The 20,276-nt window shown below is 42.3% G+C and overlaps 1 protein-coding gene across 1 annotated transcript; it reads right to left on the bottom strand.

The window, feature by feature from the left end:
- Positions 1-6,217: 6,217 nt before the first annotated feature.
- LOC145045558 (uncharacterized) lies at positions 6,218-7,225 on the bottom strand. The gene has a single exon (XM_078993877.1). The coding sequence runs from the start codon at positions 7,223-7,225 to the stop codon at positions 6,218-6,220; it is 1,008 nt and encodes a 335-aa protein (XP_078850003.1).
- Positions 7,226-20,276: the final 13,051 nt, after the last annotated feature.

Consider the following 20,276-nt stretch of genomic DNA (forward strand, 5'->3'; position numbering starts at 1 on the left):
TTATTTTTTATTATATATATTTTTTATTTTTTATTTTTTTTATTTTTTAATTTTTATTTATTTATTTATTTATTATTATTATTATTATTATTATTATTATTATTTTTATTTATTTATTTATTTTTTGGGGGGACTGATGTAAACGCACAAAGACCCGTAAGTATAGTCGGAAACAATGTCCCTAAGCAGGGTATTTAGAAGGGAATAGGTAGAAAAGACTTTTTAGAGCGCTGGAGAATTCGAGTCACTGAAATTTTATATTCATTTTATGACTCTTTGAAATTGGAGTTTGGATATGAATGAGCAATAACTCATAAGACCGAACGTGTGTTCCAAGGGCTAAACTATATATGTCTTTATGATGCGGTGTTGATAACTTTATCATTTTTTATTTTGCACGAGTAGCTTCGGGAGATGTGTTCGTGTGAGATTGGTTTGCTTCAAGAGTTTTAATGAAAAACGAACAAGTTCTAATCTCAAGCCACAACTAATCTACCACTTCAACTTATTCAAGAAGATTAGGTTTCTTTAGATTGATTTTTTTTACATGCATGTTGAAACTAAAACCTAGTACAAAGACCCCTCCCCAAGCTTAAGATCAAGCATCGTCCTCGAAGCTCGGAGAGGTTAGGGCAATCTACTAGCCGCAAGGGGCCCAACGCTGCATGAACTGCATGGCTTGTTGTACCGTTTGGGTTAATTGTTGCACGTCATTTCTTAAGACCTTGATCGATTTTTTTTAAGGGACTTGATCAATTCGACGACGTCATTTCTACATCCTGCAGATTTTTTTTTTTTTTTTTTTTTTTTTTTTTTTTTTTTACATGCATGTTGAAACTAAAACCTAGTACAAAGACCCCTCCCCAAGCTTAAGATCAAGCATCGTCCTCGATGCTCGGAGAGGGTAGGGCAATCTACTAGCTGCGAGGGGCCCAACGCTGCATGAACTGCATGGCTTGTTGTACCGTTTGGGTTAATTGTTTCACGTCAGCGCGAATGTCAGCAACAGCTTGATCAAGGTGGTCAAAACGCCTCATGTATATGTCGCGGTACTGAGTTGCCCGCCGGGTGTAGAAATGATGTGCAGTCTCTACTGGGGCAGCAGAAGTGGACCCCCTTGCAGTGGGAGCAGTGGAGTGAGCGGGAGGAATAGGGGTGCTGTCGCTCGGGATGGGCGCGGGAGCGCGTGGGATGGAATTTGCAGAAGTGTTCTTTGGTAGACACCACCGAGTCTTAGTGATGTCCTGCTGGAGTTGGAGAGAGCTGAAATCCCCAGCAGGAACTCGGAGGTGTGGCTCACCTTGCACCAACCATGTGATACTACCATCACCTTCTTTACGGAAGAAAGATGAGGCTACAAGGACATTGGATGTGATGGTATTAGTGCCATGCGTGATTTTCTCGAGGTCCGGGCGCTTGCTCTCAAAAAGCTCGGCACAAACAAGGCGGGTGGCAAGATAGGTGATAATCCCGCCACAATGAATAGAGCCTGAATCGCTAGTAGAGACCTTAAGGAGTTTGGAAGCAAGGAAGGCGCCAAAATGAGGTCTCTTCAAGCTGGTGACCATGCACCAAAGAATTTCTAACTCCATCTTACCGGCTCTGCTAATGTCCTCTTGGGGGGAAGACAAGGTGGGCAATAATTTGGAGAGCCACCCTTAAGACTGGATGGATGATATGAGATGCTTTGGCGGATCGAGCCTCATACACATCAAGTCCTGTGATTTCCTTCCAAAAGGCTTTGGCTTGGGCTTTAAAAAGATTATTCTTCTCTCGCATGTTGCCTAATTTAGGACCATATGTATTGAATTTAGAAATCCCAACAAACCCACTAAGATCGTCTAGACTCGGTTTAAATTGCATACGCATGAGACGAAAAGAGAGACCTTTTGCATTGTCATTGAATTCCAAAGATTGTAAGAATTCAATGGTGGTGTTTTTATATGATTCCATCGGTGCCAAAGTGAGAAGTCTCTCCCAACTGATGTTGCTAAACAATCTATGGACACCATCATAAACGCCTAGTTCTTGGAGAGTGGGAATATCTACAAACCGTTGTTGAGAATATTCGCGGCCCTTGAGGTGAAGGAATCGCTCACGTTGCTCAAGAGAGTCGTGAATGATGGTGGTGACACCATATTTGGATTCCCATTGTTCTTTTGGTTGTGGTTTTTTTCGTTTTGGCATGATGACCAACCGGATTTCTGACAAATGGGTGGCGCCCAAAGATGATAACACAACTAGACAAGCACGAATGAACAATTATATGAAGCACAAGAACGGATTCACAATTATTCCAACCAAAAAGATTTTAAATTCAACGCGTAAAACTTGAGATATGGAAGGAATTTACCGTTTAAGCGATTGGATTTGAGGTGTTGGCTTGTATTATTCACTTCATCTTCAACCTCAAGAAGGCTTGAACTCTTCAATGGTGGAATGTCTAATTGGAGATGAAATCTTCTAATCTTCCTTCCAAAAGCACTTCCCCAAGCTTGGTCTTGAACCCTATACAAGAATTTTTGAAACCCGATACAAGAATTAATTCAAATTATACAAATCAAGAACTAGGGTTTATAGGGTTTATGAAGGAAAATTCGATCTTTTACCCACTAATTGAAGAAATCAATCTTGATAATGAAGATCATGAAGTTAGGAATTGATAGTAACATACCTTTGTGTCTCAATCTTGGATTAATTGGAGAGAAAAAAAATCAAACCCTAGCCTAGGGTTGTGGGGATCGGTCGAGAATTCAGAGGAGAGGGAAGGAGGGAAATACGACCGTGAGAAGAAAGGGAAAAGAAGAATGCACGACTGATTGAAAATCGAATGGCGATGTGTTTACCGCGTCGCACGACCCAAGCTGTCGATCAAGCCAATTGGTTTCGTCCGTGAGTTCTAGCCGTGCCTTTTCTAATGAAGGTTTAGGGTTGTGCGTTTTCTTAAGACCTTGATCGATTTTTTTTAAGGGACTTGATCAATTCACACGGGCCATGTGTTTAGGCCGTGCGTTTTTTTTTTCTGTTTGCAACAATATTCGACGACACGCATGGTCTAGAACCTAGGCCGTGCGTTTTGGCCCTTTACCCATGCGATTTGGAGCCAGCCCGTGCCAAAAAAAAAAATTCTTAAAAACCTCAAAGTGGCAGCATGGGCAAAAATTATGACCATGCGTTTTAGCATAAGACCGTGTGTTTTTGGCTTACCCCGTGCGTTTTCTTTCTGTTAACATGAAATTCACGATTTTTTTTTTGTTTTTTTGTAAACAAAAACATATTTTCTTTGAGCATTAAATAGAAAAGTTATTTGCGTGGAACCCTCGAAAAGACGTAAAAACATTTCAACACGGATGAAATAAATCAAAATAAAGAAAATAGAGAGAAATACTCCCGAGTTGCCTCTCGGTTAGCCGCCCTTGTTTCAAGTCTTTGGCTCGACTTTGCCCTTTAGATTCACTCAGTGTAGTCCGGGCGTTCCAAGCTATCAACCTCCATATCTTTCTCTTGGAAACCTTCATAGAAAACCTTTAACCTATGGCCATTAACTTTGAACACTTTTCCAGTTTTGTTACTCTTAATCTCAACTGCACCATGATCAAATATATTAGTAACAATGAACGGTCCTACCCACCGGGACCGTAACTTACCAGAAAACCATTTAAGTCGAGAGTCATAGAGTAATACCTTTTGACCAATCTCAAAGGTCTTACGGGAGAGGTACTTATCATGGAATGCTTTGGTCTTGTCTTTGTAGATGCGTGAACTCTCGAATGCTTCATTTCTTATCTCCTCCAGCTCTTGGATCTCTAACTTTCGTTGAACACCCGCTTCATCCATCTTCATGTTTAGCTTTTTGACAGCCCAGAAAGCTTTGTGTTCCAGTTCAACAGGGAGGTGGCAAGCTTTTCCAAACACAAGTCTATAAGGTGACATCCCAATTGGAGTTTTATACGCAGTTCGGTATGCCCAAAGTGCATCTTCTAATCTCAAACTCCAATCTTTGCGGTTTGTGTTCACTGTTTTCTCAAGTATGGACTTGATTTCTCTGTTTGACACTTCAGCTTGTCCATTTATTTGCGGGTGATAAGCTGTGGACACCCGATGTTGGACTCCATACTTCTTGAGAACTGATCCAAGAGTTTTGTTGCAGAAGTGTGTGCCCCTGTCACTAATCAAGGCTTTTGGAGTTCCAAACCTACATAAAATGTTAGCCTTGACAAAATCTACAACAACTTTTGCATCATCAGTTCTTGTTGCCTTTGCTTCTACCCATTTGGAAACATAGTCAACAGCCAAAAGGATGTATAAATTCCCAAAGGATGAAGGAAAAGGACCCATAAAGTCAATACCCCATATATCAAATATTTCACAAACCAAGATGGGGGTCAAGGGCATTTGGTTTCGGGAACTCAAAGAACCTGTCATTTGACATCTCTCACAACTTTTACAAAAAGTGTAAGAGTCATGAAAAAGTTGGGGCCAATAAAATCCAGAGTCTAAAATTTTCCTGGCAGTTCTTTGAGGACCAAAATGCCCTCCACAAGCATAACTATGTCAAAAGTTAAGAATAGATTGTACCTCATGTTCTTCAACACATCTTCTTATTACCTAATCTGCACAATGTTTCCAAAGGTACGGCTCATCCCAAATGTACCTTCTCGCTTCTTTTTTGATCTTATCTCTCTGTGACCTTGTGAGCTCGGGTGGGAACTTTCCCGTGACCATGAAGTTACATATATCCGTATACCAAGGTGGTGTTTGGATAGCAAACAAATGCTCGTCCGGGAATGTGTCATGGATGGGAATCGCATCTTCGGGTTGAACTATTCGGCTCAAATGGTCGGTGACTAGGTTCTCTTTCCCGCTTTTATCTTTGATCTCAATATCGAACTCTTGCAAAAGCAGCATCCACCGTATTAACCTCGGCTTCGAATCTTTCTTGGTAAGTAAGTGCTTTATGGCTGCATGGTCCGAGTATATGATCACTTTAGTTACAAGGAGGTATTGCCGGAACTTCTCTAGTGCAAAAACAATAGCGAGCAACTCTTTTTCTGTTGTGGTGTAGTTGCATTGTGCACTATCAAGGGTCTTTGATGCATAGTAGATGACATGGTGTGCTCGACCCACCTTTTGACCCAATACTGCCCCTACAGCCGTGTTGCTCGCGTCACACATGATCTCAAACGGGAGATCCCAACTAGGTGGTTGGATGATTGGAGCAGAGGTGAGTAAATCCTTCAAACAATCGAAGGCATCCTTGCATGGCTGAGTGAACTCAAATTCAGCATCTTTTTGGAGTAGTTGACACATTGGCACTGTAATCTTTGAAAAATCTTTAATGAACCACCGATAGAAACCTGCGTGGCCAAGAAACGAACGAACTTCCCGAACATTTGTCGGGTAAGGAAGACTTTTGATAACATCTATCTTGGCTTTGTCAACTTCCAAGCCTTTTCGAGACACAATATGACCTAGAATCAATCCTTTGTCCACCATGAAATGGCATTTTTCATAGTTAAGTACAAGATCTGTGTCAATGCACCTTTGCAAAATATTTTTTAGATTGCTCAAACATTCATCAAAGGAGTTCCCATAGACTGTGAAGTCATCCATGAAAACTTCAATGATGTTTTCAACATATTCAGAAAAAATGCTCATCATGCATCTCTGAAATGTTGCAGGTGCATTGCATAGACCAAGAGGCATACGCCTATAAGAAAATGTGCCAAAGGGACAAGTGAAGGTGGTTTTCTCTTGGTCTTCCGGGGCTACCGGAATTTGATGAAAACCTGCGAAACCATCCAAGCAACAGTAATGAGATTTACCCGCCAATATCTCTAGCATTTGGTCAATAAATGGCAAAGGAAAATGGTCTTTTCTCGTTGAGGCATTCAACTTTCTATAGTCAATACAAACCCTCCACCCGTTTTGCACACGGGTTGGCACCAAATCTCCCTCAGAATTCTTGACAACTGTGACCCCTGCTTTTTTCGGGACTACTTGAACGGGGCTCACCCATTTACTATCTGAGATAGGGTAAATCATACCTGCATCCAAAAGCTTCATGATTTCTTTCTTTACCACCTCCATCATGGGTGGATTCAGTCTTCTCTGTGCTTCTCGAGTTGGTTTGAAGTCCTCCTCCATGAGGATCTTATGCATGCACAAGGAAGGGCTCAACCCATTTATGTCAGCAATTATCCACCCAATAGCTTTCTTATACTTTTTTCAGCAAAGTCACCAACTCATGTTCTTCTACAATGGACAGCTTGTTGGAGATAATGACAGGCAAAGTATTCTCTTCCCCAAGGTACGCATACTTCAAATGATCTGGAAGAGTCTTCAATTCTAGCTTAGGTGCCTGTACAACAGAAGGAAGAAGTTTTGTGTCAGAAATGGGCAATTTCACATTGCTATTATCATACCTTATTTTCTTCTTTTCTTCCATGCTCTCCACAATTTCCAGCAACTCTTCATCTAACTTGAAATTTTCTGCAATCTCTTTGACTGACTTGCTATCAATATTCCTACTCAAAACTAACTCCAACAAATCATGGTTAGTCAACTCAAAACACTTTTCAGTCAAAGGTTGGATTATATCAACAAAATTTATGCAATGAACATCACTTGGGTACCTCATTGCTTCATAGATATTGAAGTTGATGACCTCCCCATCGAATTCCATGGACAATGTACCATTGTAGACATCAATTTTTGTTCTTGCTGTTTTCATGAATGGTCTACCTAAAAGTATGGAACTCGAGGATGGATGGTCATCATCTCCCATATCAAGCACATAAAAATCTGCAGGAAAGACAAGCTCATTAACTTGCACCAAAACATCCTCTAATACACCTTTTGGGTGTACTATAGAACGATCTGCAAGTTGGATGATTACCCCTGTTTTTGTTAAAGTGCCTATGCCAATAGATTTATAAACAGAATATGGTAAAACATTAATTGAAGCTCCTAAATCTAGCATAGCACGGGGGACATACAAGTTTCCCAATTTGCAAGGAACGGTAAAAACACCTGGATCCTTGCACTTTGGGGGCATCCTTTTCTGCAAAACTGTAGACACATTTTCACTTACTTTCACTGTCTCATTACCTCGCAGTTTATTTTTAGATGTGCAAAGTTCCTTAAGAAACTTAGCATACCTAGGTACCTGTTTGATCGCATCTAAGAGAGGAATGTTGACTTCAACTTTCCGGAACATTGCCATGATTGCACTATCTTCTCTCTTTTTTGTTGCTGCTCAATCTTGATGGAAAAGGTGGTGGTGTGATCTTTGCTTCTTTCTCTTCCGGCTTCTTTTGCTCCACCATTTCTGCTTTCTTTTCATCCTTCTTTGGTGGTTCTTCTATCACCAACTCCTCTTCTTCTTCTTCGGGTATCTTCGGGCCGTCATATTTCTTTCCATTCCTCAAGCTAATTGCACAAGCATTGTGCTTTGGGTTCTTTTCAGTTTGAGGGGGTAGCTTTCCTTGATTCTCCATTTTGCTCACCGATTGAGCAAGTTGTGCCATTTGTTGCTCAAGATTCTTGATGCTTGCCTTGGTCTCTTGCTGAAAACTTTGGGTGCTGGTGGCTAGGCTTTTGACTATGTCTTCTAAGGACATACTTGAGGATCCAGCTTGTTGAGGAAGAGGAGGTTGTTGTTGCCTCGGTTAGTAATTTTGTTGTGGGAATGGAGGCCTTACTTGGTAATGGGGTGGGGGTCTTTGTTGATAACCCATGTTTTGGTTGTTGTTCCACCCTTGATTGCCTCGGGGCTGATCATAAGTTCTTTGATTATGCCCGGAATAGCCTCTTATAACATTTTCTTCTTCATATTCTTCTTCTTGCAATTGAGGACACATATCAGTCGGATGTCCCACTTGAGTGCAAATGCCACAGGGATGGGGTGTGGATTGCACACCTTTGTCCTTAGCAAGCATCATTACCACCTTAGTCAATTCGGATAGTTGAGCTTCAATTTGAGGAGTGTGCACCTCTTTTACACCTCGAGGTGCATCTGTGTACCAATCTTCATCTTGACTAGTATGCTTTGAATCCTCTGCCATGTTTTTTATGAGATCCCGAATCTCCGTTGGGGTCTTGTCAGTCAAAGATCCTCCACTTGAAGCATTAAGAAGTCTTCTTTCCCAAGGAGTCATGCCTTCAATGAATTATTGAAGGATTTGATACTCACTAATACCATGCTTTGGGCAACGGGCACAAAGTTTTTTGAACCTCTCCCAATATGTATGAAAGGCTTCTCTTTTGTGTTGTTTGATCCCAATTATCTCTCTTCTTAGGGCTGAGGCTTTCATTTCTGGGAAGTATTTGTCTAAGAAGAGGCGTGCAAGATCTACCCATGTGTTGACCGTCCCCGGTGGAAGGTCATAAAGCCAATCTTTTGCTGAGTCTTGCACTGCAAAGGGGAATGCCCTAAGCTTGATTTGGTCTTCAGTGACATTGTGCGGTTTCATGCCAACACACACAACATGGAACTCTGTGAGGAACTTGTGGGGATCTTCATTTTCTAAGCCTCTAAAGGTTGGGAGTAAGTGAATGAGACCGGATTTTAATTCAAGGTTTGTGGCTGCCAGATAGGTGATGCAAAGAGGTTGTTGAGTAACCTCTTACCTCGCCCATTGGCGAAGGGTTTGTTCGGGTGGTGGATTTGGAGGTGGATTCCCTCCATGGTTGTCTCCCATGGTATGAGTAGTGGTTGAAGTTTCTGTGGGTGTAGTGTTTGGGTTGTGATGAGTAGGTGAAGAAGGTGGGGTGGTATTTCTAGATGAGGATGGTTGAGGTGAAGGTAATGGACTTTCTGTTTCGGATGCAGACACACTTGAGAGGGTAATATCCTCCAAAATGTTAATGACCGGGGGATTGGAGGATGAAGAAGTACCGGAAACCGATTGCCTCTTACGAAGCTTGGCTTGCTTCCTTAACTTCTTTGCAGTCTTCTCTATCTCCGAGTCAATTGGCAGTGGTATACCTGTATGAAAAGATCTAGGCATAAACAATTAGTAACACCGTGTCCCCGGCAACGGCGCTAATTTGTTAGGTGTGTCAGACCCAACAAATAAAAGGGGTACAATAGACTCCAAATACACTGCTTTAATGCACTAAAAAGTAGTACAAGGCAAGCAGGGTCGAACCACAGAGACACGGGACAAAAGTCTATACCTTTTTGCACAAGGTACTTTGGTCACAAAGAGGGGGTTTGTTTGCAAAAGTAAATAACTAAATAACAATCTACTTTAAAAGCATGCACAAAATGAAATAGATTTGTAAACAAATTGATTGAATGGTTCTAGTTCTAGTTCTCAATGTTGTTGTTCAACTTGATTATGACTTGATGTAATTCAAGATTGCTATTCTATGTTGGTACTGAAAGATATTAACACGCTCTAATAACTCTCGCTTGCCAAATTATCTAACCAAAACACGCTCTTTGATTAGACCTAGCTTTACTAATTCAACCTAAACACGCTCTTAGATTGTATTGAAAAACTGCATTAAGTTTTGTACAAGCTTCCCAACAATGTTCATTTCTTCTCATACGCTCGGAAGTGTGAAAACATGTGATATATGTTTTACAGTAAGAAAACTTATTGCTTGTTACCAATTATTAACTCAATAGAACGATTAGGTGCCCTAAAAGTTAATTAACTGCACAAAAATTCAATTCATGAAAGTGGCCAATCAAACACAAATCAAATTCAAGGATTCTAGTTTAAACAAAAACATAATCACTAGAATAGAATCACAAATCAAACATCAAATCATATGCTTAAAGTCAAGCAATCAACATTTTTTTGAACAAGAACTAGAACTAGGGTTTCTTAGCCACACATGGCTAAGAACAAATCAAACAAGAATAAGATGGAATTGGAATGTTTAATCCTTACAAAAGTGAAATCCAAATGTTTGCAATGATTAAGTCTTCTCCAAAGCTCCAAGAATTCTCCCAAAATTGGCCTAGATCGCCAATAACTGCTCCCAAAACCGTTCTATCCTTCAAAATGACGTCTCCTCCTCTTTTATTAAAGTTCACGTGACATGCCATGAGGCCATGCGTTTTTAGCATGGCCGTGCCTCTTGACCATGTGTTTTTTTTGGCATGGCCCATGCTTTTTGCTAAAATTCCAAAGAGTCTTCATAGTTGGCTCCATCTTCATGTTTTCTGCCATGGAATGACGGGTTCATCTTCTCTTCATGTTCCAAAGCTCTACGCTCCAAACATCCAAGCATCCATGCATCCAAGCTCCACGTTCCATGTTCCATAGTGCCTACAAAATAAATCAGAAATAGTGAAGTACCAGACATACTTAATGAAATATGCAATTACCCTAATAATCAACTAAATGCAAGAATTATAAAGTAGAATGCTATAAAAAGATGGAAATAAACATGCAAAATAGGTGCATAAAATGCACCTATCAGACAACTTTTGTTGTCTCTGATGTATCCCGACTATGAGGACGTTTCCCCTTGTATTTATGAATGATCTTCATGATGAATTAATAGTTGGGGATTTTTAGACGGGGAGTATGGTAGTCTATTTTTTTCTAGATAGGAAGTCGGTGTTATGAATGGACTGTCAAAATTATTGTCTGTGCATCAGCATGGGATTCTTGATGTTAGAGGTGTTTATGATTGGGAGGTTTTCGAGGTATCCATCTGAGGTTCAGCATCTCTTTGAATTTACTTGGCCGTTATCTGGTAGATTATCTTGCATTGTATTATACATTCAAAGGGTCAGGAATGCTATGTATCTGGTTGAGAAAATTTGGATTTTGGTCAGTTTGTTATGTTTGTTGGTAGTAGTTCGAATCCTAAGTAGGGGAGAACTTGGTATTCTGCTTGAAAGATCACCGAACTATTCGAACAGTTGGTTTCGTAATAATAGGTCATATGAATTGGCAGTTCGGTTATGCGAGACTTTGGTTCAAGATTTGGTCAAGTCAGGGTGAAAAATAAGTCTCCATCGTGTATATGCGCTCAAGAAAGCATGGGTTATCTTTGTGTCAAGAAGACTTTGTTCAGGGCACTTGTTGTAGTTAGTGGTTCCTTTCAGGAATGTCGATGTATAGATCGAGAGGCGTTTGGGTCGCTCAAGTTGAGAATCGGTTACTGAAGGATTTGTTATCTCATTGTATAGATTGATATCTATAGTCTAGGATGGGAAGTTGTTGATCTGTAAATCAACTTCATAGTTTGGTATGTTTAGTTTTACATGGGTTTTGTCCAATAGTGACTTGGATCATGGATTAGTTGTCAATGCATTCTTAATCATTGGTAATTTCATTCATCGCCAATATTTAAGGTTCTTTGAAATTTTTGAGCTTTATCATTTGAAGTTCAATGGATACGTCAATCTATTGTCAAAATCTATACATTGTACATTTGATTTTTGGGTTTAGATACCCTCAAATGTTAGTTATGGAATTATTATTCATAGTGGGCTCGGGTTTGGCAGATGTCCTTGGTTATTAGAAGTTTGGATGTTGAGGTAGGTTTGTTTAGTTTTTCATGTGTGGCTTTAGATTTTACGTAGAATTCAATGTTTGCATGTCGTGACGGAAAGGGTGGTATTTTGGATTAATCCGACCAGAGTTGATAGCATTTATATTGGCTTTGGAATTTTTATCGAGCTATGTACGTACTCGCAGGATTTGTTTGGTTTCAATCAAGGTATGGGATCATAGTATTCGGCTATTCATGATGATATTTCAATTAGCGGTTGAGGTTTGTCATTTCGGTTAGATCTACTTGTACCAAACCCGATGGGTAAGGGTAGTGAGGAAGAAGGAGTGAAGTAGGCCTAGGGTTGGTTATGTGTTTTCCCTTGGGGATATTTATGGGTTAAATAAGTTAGCCTAAGAAATCTTGGTTCGAATTACTGTATGGTTCTTTTTAATTGGTTTCCAACCCTTAAATTGGAATAAGAGTGCAACCTCCTATCTCATTCTCTAGTTGTGTGCGACCATGTCTTCACCTAAAATAATTGGACATGTAGTGACTATACCCTTAGCCTTATGGGGCCATTTGTACCTTGATATTTCTACCTTGGTATTATTAATTATACATTGATTAAAATTATTGGGCTTTAGTCATCATATAGTATGGACTTTTCTATCCGATTCACTAAATTAGTAAAAAGATCACTAATTAAATAAGAGGGGGATTAGGGTCTAAAGTAAGGGAGTGATAGAACTCTTACCATGTCATGTAAGATTTTTTTTTAGTTTTTATGGAGTCACTTAAGTGGAGCTTGCCTAGCACAAAAAAGTTAGGGAATGATAATGTGCCATATTAATAGCTTTAATTTTTAGGGGGAAAATTAGAGTCAGTTACATGAATTGTCCCTGTGGTTTGTGGTAATTTGCACGTTTGGTTCCTAACTTTTTTTTTTTTAACTCGGAAGGTCCTTACTTTTTGTTTTTGTTACGAGCTTGATCCTTATCTTAACTAAAGAGACTATTATTTAAATAGGAAAAAATTATGGGATAAATAAGGTAATGTGCGGGGGTGAGGTTGGGGTGTGTGTTTATTTAAATAAATTAAAAAATCAATGGAAAATAGTCTTTTAGGTAAGACAGGGACCAAACGCGTAACAAAAACAAACAATAGGGACCATCCAAGTTAAAAAGAATAAGTTAGGGACCAAACATCCAAATCAACATAAACCATAGGGACCATTCGTGTAATTTACTCTTAAAATTAAGAAATCTAACAAAATAAAAATAAGCAATCATAGCTCACAAACTTTCTCTCTCATATCTCTTCTCACTAGCTGCTTAGCGTGCTCTTCCTGGCACACCCCTTAGCACAAGGCGATGTTGGTGTAGAGCATGCTTAGCATGTCGGGTGATGACGCTTAACACCTCCACTCCTTGAAGACTAATCATTGGTCTACCCTCATATTGTTTCCCAATTTATTAGAAAGATGAGTTAAATGGTTCAGACCAATTTAATGGGATGTTGCATATCTTAATTTGACATAAATCAAACCATTTCAGATTTGATTTAAATAATTTATTTTTTTCTCTTCTTGTTGTCTTTTTGTTGTTGTTTTTGTCTATTAAACTTCTTTTGATTTTGATTTTCTTTTTATCTTTTATTGTTTGTTGTTGTTGTTGTTGTTGTTGTTGTTATTATTATTATTATTATTATTATTATTATTATATGTAGAAAATCGGTACCAATTATACACACACACACACACACACACACACACATATATATATATATATATATATATATATATATATATACCCTTATATTATTTTTATGTTTAAAACAACTCTTATATTATTATTTACGTTTCTAATAAAACCAAACTAAAAAATTTTATGAGAAATAACTGACTAAAAGTATGATATGACATACACATCCCTTATATTTCCTTGATTGTATGTGAAAGCATGTCAAAACCTATATTTATTTCGATTACTTTTGCTCGATTGTGGTCTCCATATGGAATTATACAGTTCATTTTTCCCTCCTAAACTAATTATTTTTATCATAATTAAAATCAATGTTGTATTTAAAAACAAAAATGTAAGTAACATCATATTTGTAGTCTTCGGTTTTTTTTAAAATCCCATATTTTAGTATTTTTTTAATGGTAACTATTAGTATAAGGGTTTTTTTTGCATATAGCCTTGGTTTGAGAGAATTAGATGAACATTTGCGTGAATCCAGACTCAAACTAGGGAACTGCTTTTCAGAAACAACCAAGGAAGGATGTGATGTGTACGGCTAGCTAAAGCCAGATAGTATACTCTGTTATGATATGGTAGAACAACATGCTAATTGTATGATAGGGATATTCAGGAATTACATGATAGAATTGCCTAATGTATGATGCCTTATTTCCTATAGAGTTTTCTTGCTTATTGTTGTATGACTCTGTAGCGCCTAGTTCCTGGTTTTGAAGAAGAAGGGAAGTAGATCCAGAAGAAGGGAAGCCATCCAAGCACCATGGTGTTCTCTCAGCAGTTCCATTGAGATATATCTCATTTTTCCCTTATTTCCATGCTTATTGCTTCATTTAAGACATTCTTGAACCATTCCCCAAGCTTGTATGTGCATAATGTTTCGAAATAAGCCGATTCGTCTCTTGATCCAAGCATAGTTGAGCTCCAGGAGCTCAGATCCACTACCTTTATGAGCCCATATTGCACATAAACCTTATATCTACTCTTTTGGTGCATTTCAAACCCTAAACGCCCCATAGATGGATATTTACATGTAAAGTTGGAAACTTTACGTGTTATTCCTGCTCTAGGAGCCCAGATCTACAAATGACATGGATTGGATTCGAGCAAAATCGCATTTTTAGCTCTTGCATGGAACGGACTCGGCGAGTCGCTCATCTGACTCGGCGAGTCCAGTCGCGAGTCTCCTGGTTTGCCCCCTTTTTGTTATGTCGAGTCGTGAGGTGAGTCCAGGAGGGACTCGGTGAGTTGGAAGCCAAAACTCACCCATAATGGAACTCGGCGAGTCGATTCCCTAACTCGGCGAGTTCAAGGCAATCTCCTTAGATCAAGATCAGACTCGGCAAGTTGTTCATACAACTCGGCAAGTCGCAGCATAAGTGTTCATCGGATGAAGATGAACTCGCCGAGTTGTTCATACAACTCGGCGAGTAGGATGAAGGACTTGAACATCAGTTTGGATGGGGAACTCGTCGAGTCAACGCCTAACTCGACGAGTAGAAACAGAATCCTGGATAGTCGTTTGGATATAGACTCGACGAGTTGGATAGCCAACTCGGTGAGTCGGGTCAACTGGAAGTTGACTCTGACTTTGACTTAGGGCATGGTCGGGGGTAAAAGGGTTATTTCACCCAAAAGGCAGTAAATATTGATTGGTTGAGTATGTTGTGAGAATTACAGCCGGAGGATTTCCAGAGTAGCAATAGCAGCAGACAGTCAGTTCCCACACACACCAGCAGCTATTTCGAGGTGAGTTTCCTTTCAGTAGTAATGGGTCTAAGGCACCAAGGCCGGCCCGTATAGACGAGACGTTAGTATTAGAGTGTGGGTCGAGCCCGTATCTCTTAATTGAGTGATTGCGATATATGCTAGTAGGATAGAGATGTCTATACTTGTTGTCTGTGTGATACTTGTATGATATAAGTTGGCGGTTGAGTGTGGGCTAGGCCCGTATCTCTCCGAGAGTGGAGTGTGGGCTAGTCCAGTATCTCCCAGATAGCAAAGTATGGGCAAGGCCCGTATCTTCACGAGTGTGGGCATGGCTCGTATCTCCCAGAAAGTGAAGTGTGGGCAGGGCCCGTATCTTCACGAGTGTGAGAAAGGGCCCGTATCTCATAGTTGAATGTTGTTGTTGTATGCTTGCATGGGTTGGGGTATTATGGGGGAACTCACTAAGCTTTGTGCTTACGGTTTGCAGTTTGATTTCAGGTACCTCTTCAGCTAAGGGAAAGGAGCCGGCGCGGTAGCAGCACATCACACATACGCCTTTTGTTTTCCGCATTGTAGATTTTCTGGGATGTACTCTGAATTCTGATTATGATGTCACCGATTTTTCAGACATGGATTTTTATCATGAATGTTTGTAATGATGTTTTATGTTTTCACCTAAATTAAAAATGAAATTTTTAACCGGAAATTTTGGGGTGTTACAAGTTGGTATCAGAGCCCTGGTTTGAGGGATTCGGACACACCTTCGGGGGTGTTTGAACTCAAATCGAGGGATTAAAAGATTTTGGAAAGAGAAAATGTTTCTAAAAGGGTTAAGTAAAGGGTTTTAAGAAAGAATAATGTGTGTGATGTGCGCAACCGGCCGAGCTCAAGTAAGTATTCCCCAAAATACCCATACAAGTTTATGTTATGTTTATCAGCTTTTGTAGAACAGCATGCTAGAATAGGAATAAAGATCTAGGAGTGATGCCTTATGTGCCTGCTTTATGTTCTTAAGTATATGAAAAAATTGTATGCTAGTTTAGTGCTCTCTGCGAGGATAGAGTTGCTTGAGATTGTTTTCCTTGTGTCCAAATGTTGTTTGCTTTGTGCTATGTGGGCTTTGAAGTGATGGGAGTGAACTGTTAGGTGAATACGCTAAAGTCACATGTGATCAGGGTCGTATAAACTCAGAGTGTTGGATTTGACCCTATTGCGTAGCTCTTGTTTGAGTCTTAACCGTTGTAGGGATGATTCCCTTACTCGAAGGATTATCCGAGCCTCATCACATGTGATTGTATTCAGGTAATAGTTAATTGGCATCACCAAGAGGCCTTCAAAAGTTGAGGACTGGGTTGGGTGAAGTCAGTGATTAGTGGAAGTGGAAGGGACCTGGTGGAGTTAAGGCAGTCCTTAAAGAAGGTACGGATAGATGTGGAAGGTAGTATGGGCCCATACTACTGAAAGCAGAGGATCCGTACCCGAATCAAGGAAGGCCAAGATAAGACCGGGGAACTTGTAGTGAGTAGGATCCCTCCATGGGTATTAGTATCGCTAATAATTGTTATTTCTTGTATTTCAGAATGGTGGTACTACACCCGAGGCCAGCAGTTGGCAGTTCAGGAGAGGGGTCGGGTTCGGGATCAGGTTCCGAGCCAGTAGATGAGAGGCAGCATGAGTTCATTGCGTTTGAGATCACCAGGGGTATCCTTGAGTCGACCCCCATTATCTTCGGGTCGATCAAGGAAGGGATCATCGAGTTGATGGAGGATCGCCTCAGGGCGTTTAGGAGCGACATGGCATCCGGCCAGTCAGGATCTCGCACATTGTCCTTTAAGGACTTCAGGGGCAGTGGTGCACCGGATTTCCACGGGGTGAAAGACCCCATTGCCACCAGACGATGGATTGCAGACATCGAGTCTGCACAGCTGACTAGCTTCTGCCCCGAGGGGTCGAAGGTGAGGTATGCAATAGGGTGTTTGCGGGATCGAGCTCGAGACTGGTGGGAGTCAGTGGGTGACTCGTTGGGAGCCTCAGCTATCGAGGCTATGACCTGGTCGGACTTTGTGACCAGGTTCAGGGCAGAGTTTGCGCCGGCTGTCGAGCTTCAACAGCTAACCAAGGAGTTTTTGAATATGAGGCAGACGACTGAGACCGTGGCGGAGATCACCGCCAAGTTCCGGGAGAGGGCCTTGTTGGTGCCCCAGTATGCAGGTGACGAGTATATGAGGAGGACCTGTTATCATGATATGATTCGGGCTGACATCCGGGAGCATGTTAGCTTTTCAGCTTGCCCTACCCTGGAGTCCATGATCGCCAGGGCGAGGGAGAGGGAGATTGATTTAGAGCACATTCGGAAGAGGAAACCAGAGGCGGGTCAGGTGATTGGGACTTCAGGAAAGAAGTCCCGGGGATCAGATGGGAGGCCGAAAGGCCAAGGGGGACCGGGCCGCTGCGGGAAATGCGGCAGGACACATGAGGGAGCATGTCAGCGGGGATCAAAAGGCTGCTACAAGTGCGGCAAGGCAGGGCACTTTAGCAGGGATTGTACTACTCCCGTTGCAGCGATACGGACATTTGATTTACTGTGTTTCCACTGCAGCCAGAGGGGCCACAAGAAGGCCAATTGCCCCCAGTTGACAGGTTCAGCGCCAGTAAAGGCGCCAGCCCCAGTGACCCTGCGGATCACCAATGGCCGACAGGGCAAGGCAGAGGCTCCAATGGTGAGGAGCCGAGCATTCCAGCTGACCACCGAGGAGGCACGCGCAGCACCCGATGTGGTGACGGGTATGATTCTTTTCCTTCTTGTTTATTTATATGATGTTATGATATTGAGATGTGCCCGGTATATGTATATGTGTTAGGATCGTTCCATGTGAATGGTATCCCAGTCCAAGTGTTATTTGACTCGGGTGCATCCCGATCATTTGTGTCCCTTGCGCTTAGCAAGAAGTTTCCTGAGTCTTCGGGCATGCTGGATTGCCCTTTGGAAGTAGAGATTGCTGATGATCGATCGGTGCGAGCATCGATGGTATTTCGAGACTGCGTATTGCGGTTGTTCGAGGAGCGCTACTTGGTGGATTTGGTTCCCATTCCGTTGCATGGGAACAAGGTGATCATAGGCATGGACTGGTTGAGCCCTAATGGGGAGGTGATAGATTGTGCGCAGCAGCTAGTGCGAGTCAGGACCCCAGGTGGGGGAGAGTTAGTGATTCATGGCGAGAAGCCACAGCGCGGAACCCGTTGTATGTTTAGCAGCGAGGACTAGACGTTATCTTCAGCAGGGATGTGCAGGATACGTTACGTACGTGATGGATACCCGGGAGGCGGGTAATTCAACCATGAGCGAGGTTCCGGTGGTGCAAGATTTCGCAAATGTTTTCCCAGAGGAGCTTCCTGGGATACCTCCTGAGCGACAGGTGGAGTTCAGGATTGACCTCATTCCTGGTGCGGCCCCGATAGCCAAGGCACCATATCGGTTGGCTCCTCCTGATATGCAGGAGTTGTCTACACAGCTGCAGGAGCTGCTAGACAAGGGATTCATTAAGCCGAGCAGTTCACCCTGGGGAGCCCCGATTCTGTTTGTGAAAGAAAAGGACGGGTCACACCGGATGTGTATAGATTATCGGGAGTTGAATAAGGTAACGGTGAAGAACTATTACCCACTCCTGAGGATTGACCTTTTTGACCAGCTTCAGGGAGCATCTTGGTTCTCCAAGATTGATTTGCGTTCGGGTTATCATCAGATGAGGGTCAAGGAGGAGGATACGCAGAAGACCGCGTTTCGAACGCGCTATAGCCACTATGAGTTCGTGGTGATGCCGTTTGGGCTCACCAATGCTCCTGCCGCGTTCATAGACCTCATGAACCGCGTATGCAGACCGATGTTGGATCGGTCTGTGATAGTCTTTATCGATGACATCTTGGTTTATTCCAAGACGCACAAGGAGCATGAGGAGCATCTGAGGGATGTTTTGGAGACCCTGAGGAGGGAGAGCTTGTATGCCAAGTTCTCCAAGTGTGAGTTTTGGTTACGCGAGGTGCAATTTCTCGGACACCTTGTCAACCAGAACGGGATTCTGGTCGATCCGGCCAAGGTCGAGACCATGATGAGATGGGAGGTTCCGAAGTCTCCATCTGAGATTCGGAGTTTCCTAGGATTGGCGGGCTATTATCGGAGGTTCATTCAGGATTTCTCCAAGATAGTTGTACCCCTGACGCGGTTGATGAAGAAAGCCGTGGTCTTTCGGTGGGGACCCGAGCAGCAGGCAGCATTCGAGACACTGAGACAGAGATTGTTCCAAGCGGAAATCTTAGCCCTGCCAGAGGGCATGGAGGACTTTGTGGTTTATTTTGACGCGTCTATTTCAGGGTTGGGCGCGGTATTGATGCAGAGAGGGCATGTCATTGCCTACGCTTCGAGGCAGCTCAAGCCTCACGAGGCGAACTACTCGATGCATGATTTGGAGTTGGGGGCAGTGGTTTTCGCCCTCAAGATTTGGTGGCATTACCTCTACGGGGTTCAATGTACCATTTACACGGACCACAAGAGTTTGAGGTACCTTATGGATCAGCCGAATCTAAACATGAGGCAGCGTCGATGGTTGGACGTGGTGAAGGATTATGATTGTGAGATTCTTTACCACCCGGGAAAGGCCAACGTGGTGGCCGATGCACTTAGCCACAAGGCGGCGCCGATCAAGGGTATGTGCATGAGGTTGACTATGGTGACTCCCATGTTGGAGCAGATCCGAGAGGCTCAACAGGAGGCTATCAAGGAGGAACATCGGAAGAGCGAACGTGTGGTGGGTCAGGTTTCCTCCTTCGATTATGATAGTCGAGGACTATTGACACTGCACCGCAGGGTGTGGGTGCCGTATCACGGAGGCGTACGCCAGATCTTGATGGAGGAGGCGCACAAGTCCCGATTCTCTATTCATCCTGGGGCGACGAAGATGTATAGGGATCTTCGTCTAGATTATTGGTGTCCCTGCATGAAGCGGGATGTGGCATGGTACGTCGAGCGGTGCTTGACCTGCAGGAAGGTCAAGGCCGAACATCAGAGACCGCATGGGAAGATGCAGCCGTTGGACATCCCGTTGTGGAAATGGGAAGACATCACGATGGATTTTATCACAAAACTTCCCAGGACTGCGCGCGGAGTAGATTCGATTTGGGTCATCGTGGATCGATTGACCAAGAGCGCCCATTTTATTCCGATCCAGGAGAGCATCTCGGCCGAGAAGTTGGCCGATATCTACATCAGAGAGATAGTATCGCGGCACGGGGTGCCGGTGTCAGTGATATCAGATCAAGATGTGCGATTCACTTCCAGATTTTGGAAGAAGT

The sequence above is a fragment of the Lactuca saligna genome, chromosome 5, assembly GCF_052625555.1.
Source record: "Lactuca saligna cultivar CGN05327 chromosome 5, ASM5262555v1, whole genome shotgun sequence".
NCBI lineage: Eukaryota > Viridiplantae > Streptophyta > Magnoliopsida > Asterales > Asteraceae > Lactuca > Lactuca saligna.

What these genes read in the sequence shown, in the direction of transcription:
- LOC145045558 (XM_078993877.1), bottom strand. Translation starts at nt 7,225, where the DNA reads ATGGCAATGTTCCGGAAAGTTGAAGTCAACATTCCTCTCTTAGATGCG.